The sequence below is a fragment of the Mizuhopecten yessoensis genome, unplaced genomic scaffold, assembly GCF_002113885.1.
Source record: "Mizuhopecten yessoensis strain PY_sf001 unplaced genomic scaffold, ASM211388v2 scaffold8833, whole genome shotgun sequence".
Lineage (NCBI taxonomy): Eukaryota > Metazoa > Mollusca > Bivalvia > Pectinida > Pectinidae > Mizuhopecten > Mizuhopecten yessoensis.
Genome location: NW_018407744.1, coordinates 231,796 through 246,761, shown reverse-complemented (window position 1 = coordinate 246,761; position 14,966 = coordinate 231,796). Strand labels below are relative to the sequence as shown.

Below are 14,966 nucleotides of genomic sequence, written 5' to 3'. Positions count from 1 at the left end.
TAAATGTATGACCTTGAATCATATTCAAGGTCACAAGGAGCAAATATGTTCAAAATATTTCAACAACTTGTTCTGAATAACCAAAAGGCTCAGGATGTTGATATTTAGTCAGTAGCATATGCTGGGATCAAGGACTACTTTGTTTGTTAAAGTGAATGACTTTGACTTATATTCAAGGTCACAGGGGTCAAATTTGTTTAAAATCTTTAAACAACCTCTTCTGAATAACCATGGGTCCCAGGATGTTTATACTTTGCAAGTTGCATCCTAAGATGAAAGGCTATACAATGTGTTCAACATAATGACTTTGTTTGACTTTCAATCACAGGGGTGAAATGTTTTAAAAAAGAATAACAGGGTCTTTTGAATGAATTCTAATCATAAATACTGATATTTTGCCTGTAGCTTTATTTTAGATTACTTTTAAGGTTACAAGTGTGAGTTTTATACCAGGTGAGCGATGCAGGCCCATTGGGCCTCTTGTTTAATGAACTTAATGAATTACATTGACCTATACTAGTTAAGGTCACAATGGTAAAAATTATTAAAAAAAAATCAAATTATGTCTTCTGAAAAATTCAAAGACATTAATATGATATTTAGCATGTAGCTTATTGGTAAAGAGTGCTACAAAACTTTCAAAAGAAATAACCTTGGCCTTTACTCAATACATTTAAAAATATGATTTTTTTTGTAGAATGTTTCAATTTTGCAATTACTTTGCCTGAAAGTTTGTCTCTACACATCTACGGCCCTGGCCCTCCCCTGAGTCCACTCCTAGATGATCATGAATCCACTCCCAGTAAGGGCTAGCTATGACCCTGTTTGCACCCATTAAAACATAAACTTTTATATTTCCTTCGTTAGTTGTTAAAGTTTACCTACTGCAAAAAGCGTAAGTAACAAATACAGAGATAATCAAATGTGTAGGCCTATGTTTAATGAAAAAATGCACAAAAAGATGTTGATGTAAAACACAGATGTCTAAGGATATTTGAATTATAAATGTTATAATAACTTCTTTGATCAATCCTATGCTTCTATATATATATTTATATATATATATGGAGGCAATATTATTTAAAAATGATTACATTGTACTATTTTCCTGTATGCTTTTGTTTAAGCAGTGTAATCTATTTACATGTGAGCTTTGATGTCTTGTTTGAGAAAGCTCTTAAAGTGTTGAAGTGAAAAAAAAGTCTTATATGTTGCATTCATTACTTTTCCCTGGTGCACCGAATGGAAAATTACAGGTTGCATTAAGTGGTTTCTGTCTTGTCTGTGGTGCTTTTATATGCAGGTTTATGTACATAGCAAACCAAGCAGAGAGAAATATTTAACCCTCAGTTAATCTACTTATGCCATTGGCTCCAAATCCATACATTATCTAAAGCAGAGGATAATTTATCAACTCTCAAATTTTAACTTCGTTTGATGAGATCAAGTTAAAAGAAATATAAGGCTTCCTGTGAACAAAAATATGAAGATCTTATAATAGTTACTTCCCTTTGTCTACATATTTTGTAAAACTGAAATACTTCACTCAACATCTTCATAGTTGTTGCAAATCTGTCGCTAGATATTGATTTTTTGTACCGATGTGAATCTTTATGCGTAACACATATTTGCTATCATAATTCGATAAATTAACAATATGTTTATAATTGTAAGTAAATAACGGAAAAAAACACCCTATTAATTAGAGACGTAAAATAGAGATTTGCATCTGTCCAATATCATCCCATGGTCTGTTACCCAAAACCTCCCCAATATCACCCCCAGTCTTTCCCATTTCTAGCCACATTATATGACAATACTCTTCCTATACCTAACCAAACATTTCAACCTGTACAGAAATACTGTTTATGTATGTTTTAGGGGAAGTTGGAGCTTGTGACTGGCTCGATAGCTGGGAACATGAAACTAGAGGCTTACAACAAAGACGACAAGCTAATATGTAAACTAGACGATAATGAAGCATTGCTTGGCTCCTATCCTGTGGATGATGGTATGCGATTACATGTAAGTCACTTGCCAAAACATAAGTGTAACACATGTGTGAATACACCTGGCATTGTATTTGACATTACTTCTTTATATGTATTTGACATTCAGTTTGTAGGTAACAGAATCATATCTAACGGATACATTATTTGAACTTTTCCGTAAAATTCAATCTCTTTTTAATGTGAAATTGCATTTATTTGTTAATAATCAAGACATTTGTTAAAAAATTGACTGTCAATCACTATTTCACAAAGCATGTATTTTAATGTTATTCAGTTAACTCAAAAAGAGAAGCAATTAAATCTGGGAATATTTGTTCAATGTGCTGCTATATAGGGTTCATAAACTGAAAGTTTTAAAAATTATTGTTCAACCATCTGAAATCGTGCAAGTTGTTCCATACACTTATAATCCTGACACATTCAGTTTTCACCAGAAATTTAAAAAATTACAAATATATTAAAAACCGGAAATTGTAGTTAGTAGCTGATAAAGATAACCAGTCAATGCTTCGAACAATGCGTCCTGATTAGTGTATTCTGTTTATTTAGGCTCATTTTAACAAGGTGTATGGTATTCATTTATTTGTTATTATTCCTTTTGTGAGTCCAAATCCTTAAAAGTTATCTGTGTGAAGTAATCATAAAAAAATGAAAGCTTAATGTTCTGTTGTTTCTGGTTGAAAGTGCCTGGGTAATGAAGCTGATGGGTAAATGGCACGTTTTCTGTAACAAAATGGTCATATGTCCCCAGAAATTGTAATTAAGTATATGGATAACAAGACTGGAAGAGACAGGACTAATGAGACTTGACTGTTTGTGAAAATGAAAGGGATTAAGGATCCCTGTCCCACTGTACTTACCTCCCCTTAACTTCATTTTGGATATAACTGCAGCACAGCCGGGCCTGGATACTTCCATTGACCAGGTAGTTAGTTGGTTAGAGAGGTAGTATAACAATTTGAAGTCTAGGGTTCACATCCTGCTCTAGCTCAGAACACTGTTGTTGATTATATTTTGTGAATTTTATCTTTATCATTTTTGCATAATAGTCCCACAACGTATGGTTTCTTTTCAGAAATGATTACGGTAGTCAAGCTATAGTCAAGCTGGGAAAAATCAGTTTCCAATGCGTAGCTACAATTTTTTTGCAGTGGTACATGAATCCTCAACTTGCAGTCATGGTTATGTTTCATATCTTTTCAGGTAGTAGATGCAACTATTAAGTTAGGAGAATTTGAAGATACATCAAAAGTAGAAAAATTTGAAATATCAGAAGATTCTTACGCTAAACGAACAGGTAATTAATTACTAAAATCCCTGGAAATATGCCTTACTATTTAGAGACTTTCTTCCTCAAAATAAGTTTGCTTTTAAAGAAGAATTAGATTTTGTCAGGTGTTTATAGGGCCCCAGACCTACCCATTCTGATTTTAAAATGTTCTTTTTCTGCCCCATATCAGCTGATTTTTTTTTTCAATCTGTTGATCTTTTTTCATGAATATTTTAAAAATATACTTTTTCATGTTCAGAAATAAAGTTGTTCTTGGCAGCATATCCTTGATCACATCATTAATAAGAAAAAAATATAAACACTTTAAAATGAGAGGATGCATTGCATTGATGTATTCCCAATTCACAAGACCACAATTTTTTCCTAAATTGTAGTGTAAAGCAGAAAAAAATCCCAAATTAAATGCAGAGTACCATTCCCAAAAAAACTTTCAAAACCCTCAATGGAATTTAAAATTTCAATGTATTGATTACCTAGTAATTTAGTAGTGGTATATATGCTACAACATAAACTTATCACACATGTCCAGAGTAGGTCCTCTTTATCGACATAAAGGGGGAGATTTAGTATTATGACTGATGTGCTACAAAATGTATCTTTTGATAGCAATCACATATAGAAAGGTGATTGACAAGATTTACTATTGTTCTTTGCTGACATTGTTTACTGAATGGTATTTGAAAATGAAACATCTTGCACATGTCATCTAGAAGCATATTTGCTAAGATTATAAATATTTGGATCTTAGAATAACAAGCAGGCAATATCATAAAGAAATAAATGCCAAGCAATATTGTTGTAGATATTGTAGATATTTTCCTGCATAATTTACCTTCATGACCAATTATGACTTTATAATAGCATCATTTAGACCTTCACGAAAGAAATTATTGGTATGTTCAAATTGACTGTTTTAGATTCTGTGAGAGCATTTAAAGAGAGAAATAAAATGGGAAGATTCCAGGAAATTTCTCCAGAGGAACAAAAGAAGCTTGACGAAGAAAAAGCAAAAAAGGCTGAAGCTGAAAAACAAAAGGCTGAATCTCTTCATGTCGGGGATAGGTAAGCAGCTAAATGCACTTTCTATTACAGGTCAATCAGATTTCTTTCATTAATTTCCATTATGTATTGCCATATCGTTGAAAAGGAGCATGTACAATAAATTTCACTTATCATCTCATCCTTTCATAGCCAAAGAGATTATGGTTTGCTTCTCCTGAAATCATTTTTTCTCGTAACAACACTTCCTCAACTGTATGATAGCTGCCAACCCTCCATCATGTTGACTAAAATTTGCCAATATCCCTCCAAACTCCCTCAATCAAGTCCAAACTCACACAAACCCAAGATCTACATCCCGTGGTCAAATGACCTCCATGTTACTGCAGAGTGTGTGTAATTTTTGGAGTGATGTTGATACTTAAAAATGGAAAAAAAATATTGAGCCAGTTAGTTTCAGTCACGTTTCACGCACTTTTTCCCTCAGTGGAAATGTGGAATCTCCCTCATTGGAGGTTTCAGAGGTTGACACCTATGCTGTAAAAGCTATGTACCATTCAAATTTTACTAACAATAAGGTATTGTCTGGTAAAAAAGTGCAAAAGACAAAATGTTGGTTATTGTCCTGTAATAAGCCCATCCCCCTTATTAGAGTCCGAGATTATTCAAAATTATCATGATCAAAATGTGGCCTCAACAAGAGACTGCTTTACATCCTTTTCCAAAAACTTTTATAGCTCTAAAACTTATCAAATAGAGTTCTTACATCACACAGTAACATTACTTATGAAGCATACACTAATGTTTATGTGATCAGAGAAAATTACACCAAACTTGCGGTTAATAATTTAACTTTTTAATGACATATGATCCATAAGAACTCACAGGCAATAAGAACATAACGGCAAACAGTGACCAAAAAGATTATATGTTGAAATATGTAATTACATTTTTAGGCAAAACTGTATCCAAGGAAACTTTCGTCCAGTTGAACTATTGCCCTTTGCTGTTTTAATGATATTTCGTTTTCACTTTTAAATATTACGTATACATGTATTATCATATGTTTACTTATACTCAGTGTAATGATAAAGTCACCCTCATAACAGAAGAAGGGAAAAAATGATTAAAGTTAAACTGTGTCAAAAATATCCTGGTATGCAGTATTGTTAGCTCACCTGGCCCGAAGGGCCAAGTGAGCTTATGGCATGGTGCGGCGTCCGGCGTCCGTCCGGCGTCAACTTTTTACTTTAAACAACTTCTTCTCAGTAACCAAAAGGCCTAGGGTGATGATATTTGGCCAGAAGCATGCTTTGATGAAGGGCTACCAAGTTTGTTCAAATAAATGACCTTCATCAATTTTCAAGGTCACAGGGGTCAAATATGTAAAAATCTTTAATCAACTTCTTCTGAATAACCAAGAGGCCTAGGATGATGATATTTGGCCAGTAACATGCTGGGATGAAGGGCTACCAAGTTTGTTCAAATAAATGACCTTGACTTATATTCAAGGTCACAGGGGTCAAATATGTTAAAAACCTTTCAACAACTTCTTCTGAATAACTGAGAGGCCTAGGGTGATGTCATTTGGCCAGTAACATGCTGTGATGAAGGGCTACCAAGTTTGTTCAAATAAATGACCTTGGTTTATATTCAAGGTCACAGGGGTCAAATATGTTTAAAACCTTTAAACAACTTCTTCTGAATAACCAAGAGGCCTAGGGTGATGATATTTGGCCAGTAACATGCTTGGATGAAGGGCTACCAAGTTTGTTCAAATGAATGACCTTCATCCATTTTCAAGGTCACATGGGTCAAATATGTTAAAATCTTTATACAACTTCTTCTGAATAACCAAGAGGCATAGGATGATGATATTTGGCCAGTATCATGCTGGGATGAAGGGCTACCAAGTTTGTTCAAATAAATGACCTTGACTTATATTCAAGGTCACAGAGGGCAAATATGTTTAAAACATTTAAACAACTTCTTCTGAATAACCAATAGGCCTAGGGTGATGATATTTGGCCAGTAACATGCTTGGATGAAGGGCTACCAAGTTTGTTCAAATAAATGACCTTCATCCATTTTCAAGGTCACATGGGTCAAATATGTTAAAATCTTTATACAACTTCTTCTGAATAACCAAGAGGCATAGGATGATGATATTTGGCCAGTAACATGCTGGGATGAAGGGCTACCAAGTTTGTTCAAATAAATGACCTTGACTTATATTCAAGGTCACAGAGGGCAAATATGTTTAAAACATTTAAACAACTTCTTCTGAATAACCAATAGGCCTAGGGTGATGATATTTGGCCAGTAACATGCTTGGATGAAGGGCTACCAAGTTTGTTCAAATAAATGACCTTCATCCATTTTCAAGGTCACATGGGTCAAATATGTTAAAATCTTTATACAACTTCTTCTGAATAACCAAGAGGCATAGGATGATGATATTTGGCCAGTAACATGCTGGGATGAAGGGCTACCAAGTTTGTTCAAATAAATGACCTTGACTTATATTCAAGGTCACAGAGGGCAAATATGTTTAAAACATTTAAACAACTTCTTCTGAATAACCAATAGGCCTAGGGTGATGATATTTGGCTAGTAACATGCTTGGATGAAGGGCTACCAAGTTTGTTCAAATAAATGACCTTCATCCATTTTCAAGGTCACATGGGTCAAATATGTTAAAATCTTTATACAACTTCTTCTGAATAACCAAGAGGCATAGGATGATGATATTTGGCCAGTAACATGCTGGGATGAAGGGCTACCAAGTTTGTTCAAATAAATGACCTTGACTTATATTCAAGGTCACAGAGGGCAAATATGTTTAAAACATTTAAACAACTTCTTCTGAATAACCAATAGGCCTAGGGTGATGATATTTGGCTAGTAGCATGCTGGGATGAAGAGCTACAAAAGTTTGTTCAAATGAATGACCTTCATCTTTTTTCAAGGTCACAGGGGTCAAATATGTTTTTAACCTTTAAACAACTTCTTCTGAATAACCAAGAGGCCTAGTATAATGCTAGTAACATGCTGGAATGAAGGACTACCAAGTTTGTTCAAATGAATGACCTTGACATATATATTCAAGGTCACAGGGGTCAAATATGTTTAAAACCATTGAATGACTTCTTCTTAACAAGCAAAAGGCCAAGAGTGATGATATTTGGCCATTAACATGCTGGGATGAAGGACTACCAAGTGAATGACCTTCACCCATATTCAAGGTCACAGTGGTCAATATATGTTTAAATCTTTAAATGATTTGTTCTATATAACCAAAAGGTCCAGTGTAATGATATTTTGCCAGATGCATGCTGTGTTGGAAGACTATAAACTCTGTTCAACCTAATGTCCATGTTCGACATTCAACGTCACAGGCGTCATAAAAAATTATGTTTAAATCTTTAAATAGGTTCTTAGGAATCAAACACTGATATTCTGCCTGTAGATGTATTTTAGTCCACTTTTTAAGATTACAAGTGTGAGATTAATACCAGGTGAGCGATGCAGGCCCATTGGGCCTCTTGTATTGAATTAAAATCATGGAAAATATTACATTTGTTCAATTTAGATAATACTTATGAATGAATGAACAACTGAGTTTTATTATTACTATAAAAAAACTCATCACTTTGATTTAATTAAGAGGCTCTTCTGTGTTCTGACAGCTGAAAATGTCAGAAAATTCGTGATAATTTCATGTCATGTTTCATTTGAGATCACATTTGTTTCTGGCTAGTGACATAAAGTGGGAATACATAATTTCAAGTGGAACTGTGGCAGCCTTATAAGCCCTAATTGTAGACCATTAACATAGTGTTTAATTACATGTGTGATTCAGTGGCAATATTTAACAATAAATACTGAACATCGTTAGTTAAGTACAACACATCGTTCAGCAACTGTTTACCAGCACTAACTAGTAAGTATAACTATATTCCGGAAAATGCATTGCAATCATAGGAGTTTATTTAGTGGGAGTGTTTTTTATATGTTGTTAGTCCCCCTCCTCCCTACTCCATCCGAAAAATATACTCACAACAATGTGAAGTTAGTATCCATCATGATCAAAGCCTGTAAACATGATGACAATGTGAAGTTAGTATCTATCAAGATCAAAGCCTGTAAACATGATGACAATGTGAAGTTATAGTATCCATCATGATCAAAGCCTGTAAACATGATGACAATGTGAAGTTATAGTGTCCATCATGATCAAAGCCTGTAAACATGATGACAATGTGAAGTTAGTATCTATCAAGATCAAAGCCTGTAAACATGATGACAATGTGAAGTTAGTATCTATCAATATCAAAGCCTGTAAACATGATGACAATGTGAAGTTATAGTATCCATCATAATCAAAGCCTGTAAACATGATGACAATGTGAAGTTAGTATCCATCATGATCAAAGCCTGTTAACATGATGACAATGTGAAGTTAGTATCCATCATGATCAAAGCCTGTAAACATGATGACAATGTGAGAAATGCTTTGAGAGAAAGAAGCTCCCATAGTGTTTAAAAAATGTTTTGTTCTTTCATTTTGTAAATTGATTTATGTCTGTGTGGTGTGGACACTAGGATATAGGGAGGTGATAAAAATATAGGATTGTATTTAGAATGAGAAAAATTGGTAACATCAGCCATATTATTAGATTTATTTAATGGCCTCGCCACATTATTCAGAGGCTGAAATATTAAGCTTGGTTCTAAAATGTACAAAAAAATCATCTAGGCAAACATATTAATGGTTCTACATGGAAAACATTATTTTGAGCCAATACAAATATTGATGCAACTTTCACTTTACTAATGGTACATGCCACTACAGTGTGGGTAGTTATATCTATCCCTTGGTACCAATCTGTTCAGAATTTCGGCCATACTATTGGAATGAAATAGAAGCTTGTCTACAGAAAATAGTCTGCCTGAGGGATCTTGTAGACTAATGTCTGCTTGAGAGGTAGTATAGACTAACTGTAAATTTAAAAGAGTCCATATGAAAATGTATCTTTTCTCTCCCCTGTGTAAGGATGTCGCAAATGATAAATTGTTTTATGAAATAATGATCTGGTTGAATATGTCACTTGGCTAATATAAATCCATAACCATAACATAACACCTCTTAAGGGTACTTCAGAGAGGAGAGAAAACAACACGCTGGAAATTATATCTATTAATGCCTTACTCTGTATACTGTTATGAATGGCTCTACTGAGGACATTTTAAACTGTGCACATTTAAAGCTAGACACATCTTATAGTAACAATATTCAGGTTATATCGCTTGTTATGTTGCACTGATGAATGCATACCAGGAATTGTAGCTGCAGTTCAACTTTCACCCTTTTCTCCTTCCAATCTGAGGGCAAATTTTTCACAATGGCCGAAGTTTTTCACATGAAAAGATATCAAACACCTACATGTTATTATGCTGTTTCTTGATTTAACACTTATGTCACAGTTGGTATACAGTTGTGTACATGTGTCTTTGAAGTCAATCACCAGCAGTTGAAAATTAGCTTTACATGGTTTCTTTCCCACTGCTGTGGGAATAGGGCCTGTTGTTTGGCATTGGGCCAGGATGGGTGGCAACAAGGTAAAAGGGATACCGGTAATAACAAGGATGGCTCATATTTACGAAAACTATCAAAAAATAACTTCTCCAATGATAAGAAATTTTACAAGAGAGTAGCCAACAAAACATAGATGAGATGGCACCATCAATATTTTTATGCAAATTAATTTTTCAACCAGCATTGTTCAAAGAATTATCGATTTTAGATTGGGAAAAAATAAAGGTTTTGCCATCGTAAATTTTGCCAATATTTGTCCCCAGATCATGCTCAAAAAGCCATGTTGTATTCATAAAATGTTTGATCAGAAAAAAAGTCTGTCTGTCATGTCTGTACATTGACACATCTAGTCACTACTGTTGCATGGGTCAATAATATACCCAATATACCACACATGTATATGGTTCACAGAAGTGTTTACTGTTTAAACTTATACAGTGTCCAATTGTTGATAGTGATACACAAGGTGAGAGCCAGGTTAATTGCAAAATGAACAAGGAACAAAACGGTAACCTACAGGTGAAGGGTGAACATTTAATTGGGCAAAATTTTGTTGGGAAAACCAGTACAGTAATTGATTAACACCAAGCTAGAAAAGTTCTTCTCTTTATATCAAATTGCTGATGGATTAAGCAATTTGTGCAGCTATTCAGCTTATATAACAGACTGTATACATGCAATATATTCTAGTTGAGGACATTGGATATTGACCATTGTAATTTTAAAGTACTCAAATAGTGATCACATCAGTATCACTACTCAGAATGTTTGTGACATATGTTCCATGGTAACTTACAAAAATCTATGTTTTCCTCCACAGGTGTGAAGTTAGGATCCCAGCCCAACCTGTAAAGAGAGGACAAATCAAATATGTTGGTAAGAAAACCTTCATTCTTCTGGTATACATTTTATTCCAGTATACTTTACACTTTACAAGTATCTCTTCATTTCCTCTGTTGTATTCACAATTCCTCAGGCTCCCTAAAAATGTGTGTTTCAGTTATTTTAACGTACCCTAGATTTTCCTACCGACCCTAGAAATTTGATCACATACTTAAGTATCTAAGATTAATTAATTAGTCAGGCAAAGTTCACAGCCACTCCTTAAGATGTATTTTCTTCCTATTCTGGGAGTCTGACCTTATTATTCTTGACAAATCAAAAGTCATTGTTCTGTGTGAAAATGCACTGTTAAATTTAAAATAAAGCATAATATTTATTCACGAAAATGAAAAAAATCACATTAAAAAGAAATTATTTGCCTACCGGCCTACCCTATTTTTTTCAGGCATGTTACCTAAAACATATATATTTTTTTAGCCTCATTGCAGTTTTTCTGTGAAACATTATATTAGGCACAACATGTAAGAGTTTCCTCCCATTGTCCTTGGCCAGGCTCTGAAAAAAGAAAAGACAGGCCATGTCTCCTGGCTTTATAGTACATATTTCTCTTTAATCTAGAGTGAAACTTCCATGAACTTGTTACTGTGAATAATTAAAATATTACCTATGTCTGCAATTGTCATTTCACGAGCTTCCTTGTTAGGTATACAAAATAAGTTTTAAAAAATCATGTTGTTGAAAGATGCCTGAATAATAATCAGGAAAGTATTAAATTTGCTTCAACTCTTCTTGTAAGCTACCAGTAATTGAAAAATCTATATACATAAATGTACAGGTATAGTAGGAAATTTGATGCTTTACGGTAATTGGTTTTCACTGGTAAAAACCTGTATTGTAGACTATCAAGATCAGAAAATAATGAGGTGTTTGGAAGGAATAACGAATAACAATCCTAAATTAAATATTCTACACCAGATATTTTCGGTTATAATCAAATGCATTTTACATATAAGTATAGTTTCTAATTAAAAATGCCTTGTGTCATCTTCAAAAAACAGTTTCAAGTTCGTTCTCAAGCATCTGTTGCTAAATTTTAGGAATATTATTCCTTCTTCTTTGAAACATTTGATGTGTTTCAATAAATAATCTAGATGTTTTTTCATTGTAGGTTTAACAGATTTCAAGGAAGGACTTTGGGCGGGTGTGCAATATGATGAACCTGTGGGGAAGAACGATGGCAGGTAAGTGTATTTATACAAAAATAAAATGCTCACAATTTTTCTGGATAAACTGATAACATGCAAATGTTCAAATCCCATCAACATAAGTTTAGCTGTTAGGTAATAAATTTGGCAGAAAAACAATGATTAAAAAATGGATATCCTTGTGACATTTTTACAAGGAAGTGGCCTTCAATGTTATTCCAAGTATGCATGAAGTGCTCGTTAAGGTTAGGATTTGGTTAAGGTTAGGATTTAGTTAAGGTTAGGATTTAGTTAAGGTTAGGATTTGGTTAAGGTTAGGATTTGGTTAAGGTTAGGATTTAGTTAAGGTTAAGGTTAGGATTTAGTTAAGGTTAGGATTTAGTTTTAGTTAATGTTAGGATTTGGTTAAGGTTAGGATTTAGTTAAGGTTAGGATTTAGTTAAGGTTAGGATTTAGTTAAGGTTAGGATTTGGTTAAGGTTAGGATTTAGTTAAGGTTAAGGTTAGGATTTGGTTAAGGTTAGGATTTGGTTAAGGTTAGGATTTGTTAGTATGTAGCCAGTCGATATTATTTTCATTTTTATCATATATTATTTATTACAGTTACTTATCAACCAAATACTTAAAATTATTGCATATGTACATGTAAAATTCCAATACTTAAATCTGTTTCTCTATGTTAGGGTTATTAGTATTTGGTACTTTAAAAACTGACCAGGTCTGTTAGAACTTGGTATATTAAATGCTTTATTTGTTTGACAGTGTGAAGGGAAAGCGGTACTTTGATTGTCCTGCTAAGTATGGTGGATTTGCTCGTGTAAACCATTTAGAAGTTGGAGACTTTCCAGAAGAAGACCTTGATTTTAGTGACGACGAAATTTGATATCATAATCATACCACCTCATCCATATTCATTTGATGGTTGAGATTTTTGTGTTCATGACACCAAAGAAACACGAGATAATCGACCTGGATAAAATTAGAAAAAATGATGAAAAAGTAGCTCTGTATGGAAGGGCTCAATTAGCATGAAGATATCGAGGAGATGATGTTTAAGTTCTGGTTGATTGGTGTTAATTCTTGTCAAGGAAAATAACGCTATGATTGCAACAGAGCTTAATTTTATTTTGATACTAATTCTTTTTATTTTATACATAAAATTGTTTTGGAATATGCATATTATGTTATGTTTAATCTGAAATATTACAGTTAATTTGTCCCTTATACAAGGTACTGCAATATTTCATCACATTTATGTGCTTCATATGAAAAATAAAGCGAAATTTTATGTGTTTCTTTTTCGTGTGCTTTTTTATGTTTGGCTTAGCAGTTTAATCTCGCTTTTACATTTCATCATGTGCAGGGTTGCAACAAATCTGTATTAGAATTTGATTGCGAAAATAACTAGAATCATTAAATAAAACTACATGAAAAGAACCAAATATGTATCATATTTGATTGGCCAAAAACTTGAACTGGTGGAAATTTCCAATGAGATCTTCATCAAAACAACCGAACATGATTTAAAATGGAACAAGATAAAAGTTAAGCACTACTGTAGAAAAACAAAGTGGTCATTTCTTCCCACACAATCATCATATCCGAATGTAACTCTTGATAAGAAGTTTTTAAAGTAAAAATAAGAAAGAAGATATAAATTATTAACAACTCAAACACCCCCCTGTTTAAAAATAACGTGCAGTGGAAAGAAAGGCAGGATGTGAAAGAGATGGAAACACCTAAAAAATACGCAATCTTAGAAAGCTAAAACTAGAAAACGAAAGAGCTATTGTACCATTCTCTGACCCAAAAAATAAGAAATGAAAAAAATAACCTGACTTCAAAATTTAAAAAAGATTTTGAAAAGCCCGGTCAAGTTGCTCCGTGCTATCTACGACAGAAAGGTTCCTTTGTAATGTAGAGGATAACGAAGCTAATAAAATTAGGAAATAAAAACAGTAGTTGATTGATTCTTTTGTTTCTGACCGTATTTTGGAGAGAAAGAGAAGCTGCCTTGAATATGCTTCTGGTGCTAGGGGATCGTTATCGAATGAGGCAGTATCCGTCTGAAGAGCATTTAGACGTTGAGTGCTTTTTTTCGAAAACGCCGATCATGAAACCGGTTTACCACAATGTGAGCCAGACATAACTGTTGATTCCAAGAACCAAGAGTTTGGTAAGGTCAGGTTCCACTTTAGGTAACTTCAGAATCACATTGCATTTTAGTGTTATTTGTAGAAAATGTCGACGCCTAAACCATGATGATATACGATATGACGGTAAAGAGTCGTATGCTACACTAAACAACTGAAGCCATTATGAACAAAAGTTTGTTATTCCATGGAATTGGATCGTTGTCAATAATACCCTGTTAAAACTAGGTGAACAATTAGCTTCAAAGTGAACTTGCATATTTTATCCTGAAACTATTGTGTTTAGATCCAATTAAACCACCGATGAAGGTCGAGGTATGTGAGGGTATGTTAATAAATATATATCTTTAAAAAAATGTTTATCGGTGCAGAGTGTATTTTCTGATGTTCCCAAGTTTAGCAGTGTTCATGTTGAATTGAAACATGTATATAATCCTATGGGTATTGTAATGTAATGAAATGTTATGTAATGTAATGTAATTGTTCACATGAAAATCAATAAAAAAAAAATGAAATGTCAAAAAACAACAATACCCTGTTAATATTTTGGTGTTTCTCCAATATCATGAAATATGTTGTTTCCTACGTTACCGTTCAATTATCTGGGAACAACTTTTCGAGACATATGAGAACATGGTATTTAAAGATAAGTAAGTATACTCTTTTAGCTGACCCAACCACTCTTGTATATCTCTCACCCTGTAGGGTGTATAGGGTGATAACATATATACATATAGTCCAGCTACTAGCAAGTGACATGCACTTTTATCAAGAGCATAATAGTTTTCAGTCTTTTATAAATACTGATTAATTACATAAAATGGCGGAACTGAGTAAATTGAATTGGGATTGTTTTTAAATATTT

At 33.5% G+C, this 14,966-nt stretch overlaps 1 protein-coding gene across 1 annotated transcript in view; it reads left to right on the top strand.

The window, feature by feature from the left end:
- The window catches only part of LOC110456694 (tubulin-folding cofactor B-like), a 16,742-nt gene extending 3,623 nt beyond the window's left edge, over positions 1 to 13,119 (top strand). The window contains exons 2-7 of the mRNA XM_021507579.1: positions 1,882 to 2,025; positions 3,216 to 3,309; positions 4,221 to 4,365; positions 10,722 to 10,777; positions 11,913 to 11,985; positions 12,711 to 13,119. Of these exons, the coding sequence (XP_021363254.1) occupies positions 1,882 to 2,025; positions 3,216 to 3,309; positions 4,221 to 4,365; positions 10,722 to 10,777; positions 11,913 to 11,985; positions 12,711 to 12,831 (633 nt within the window). The 3' untranslated portion in view covers positions 12,832 to 13,119. The remainder of the gene's footprint in view (positions 1 to 1,881; positions 2,026 to 3,215; positions 3,310 to 4,220; positions 4,366 to 10,721; positions 10,778 to 11,912; positions 11,986 to 12,710) is intronic.
- The last annotated feature ends 1,847 nt before the right edge of the window (positions 13,120 to 14,966 follow it).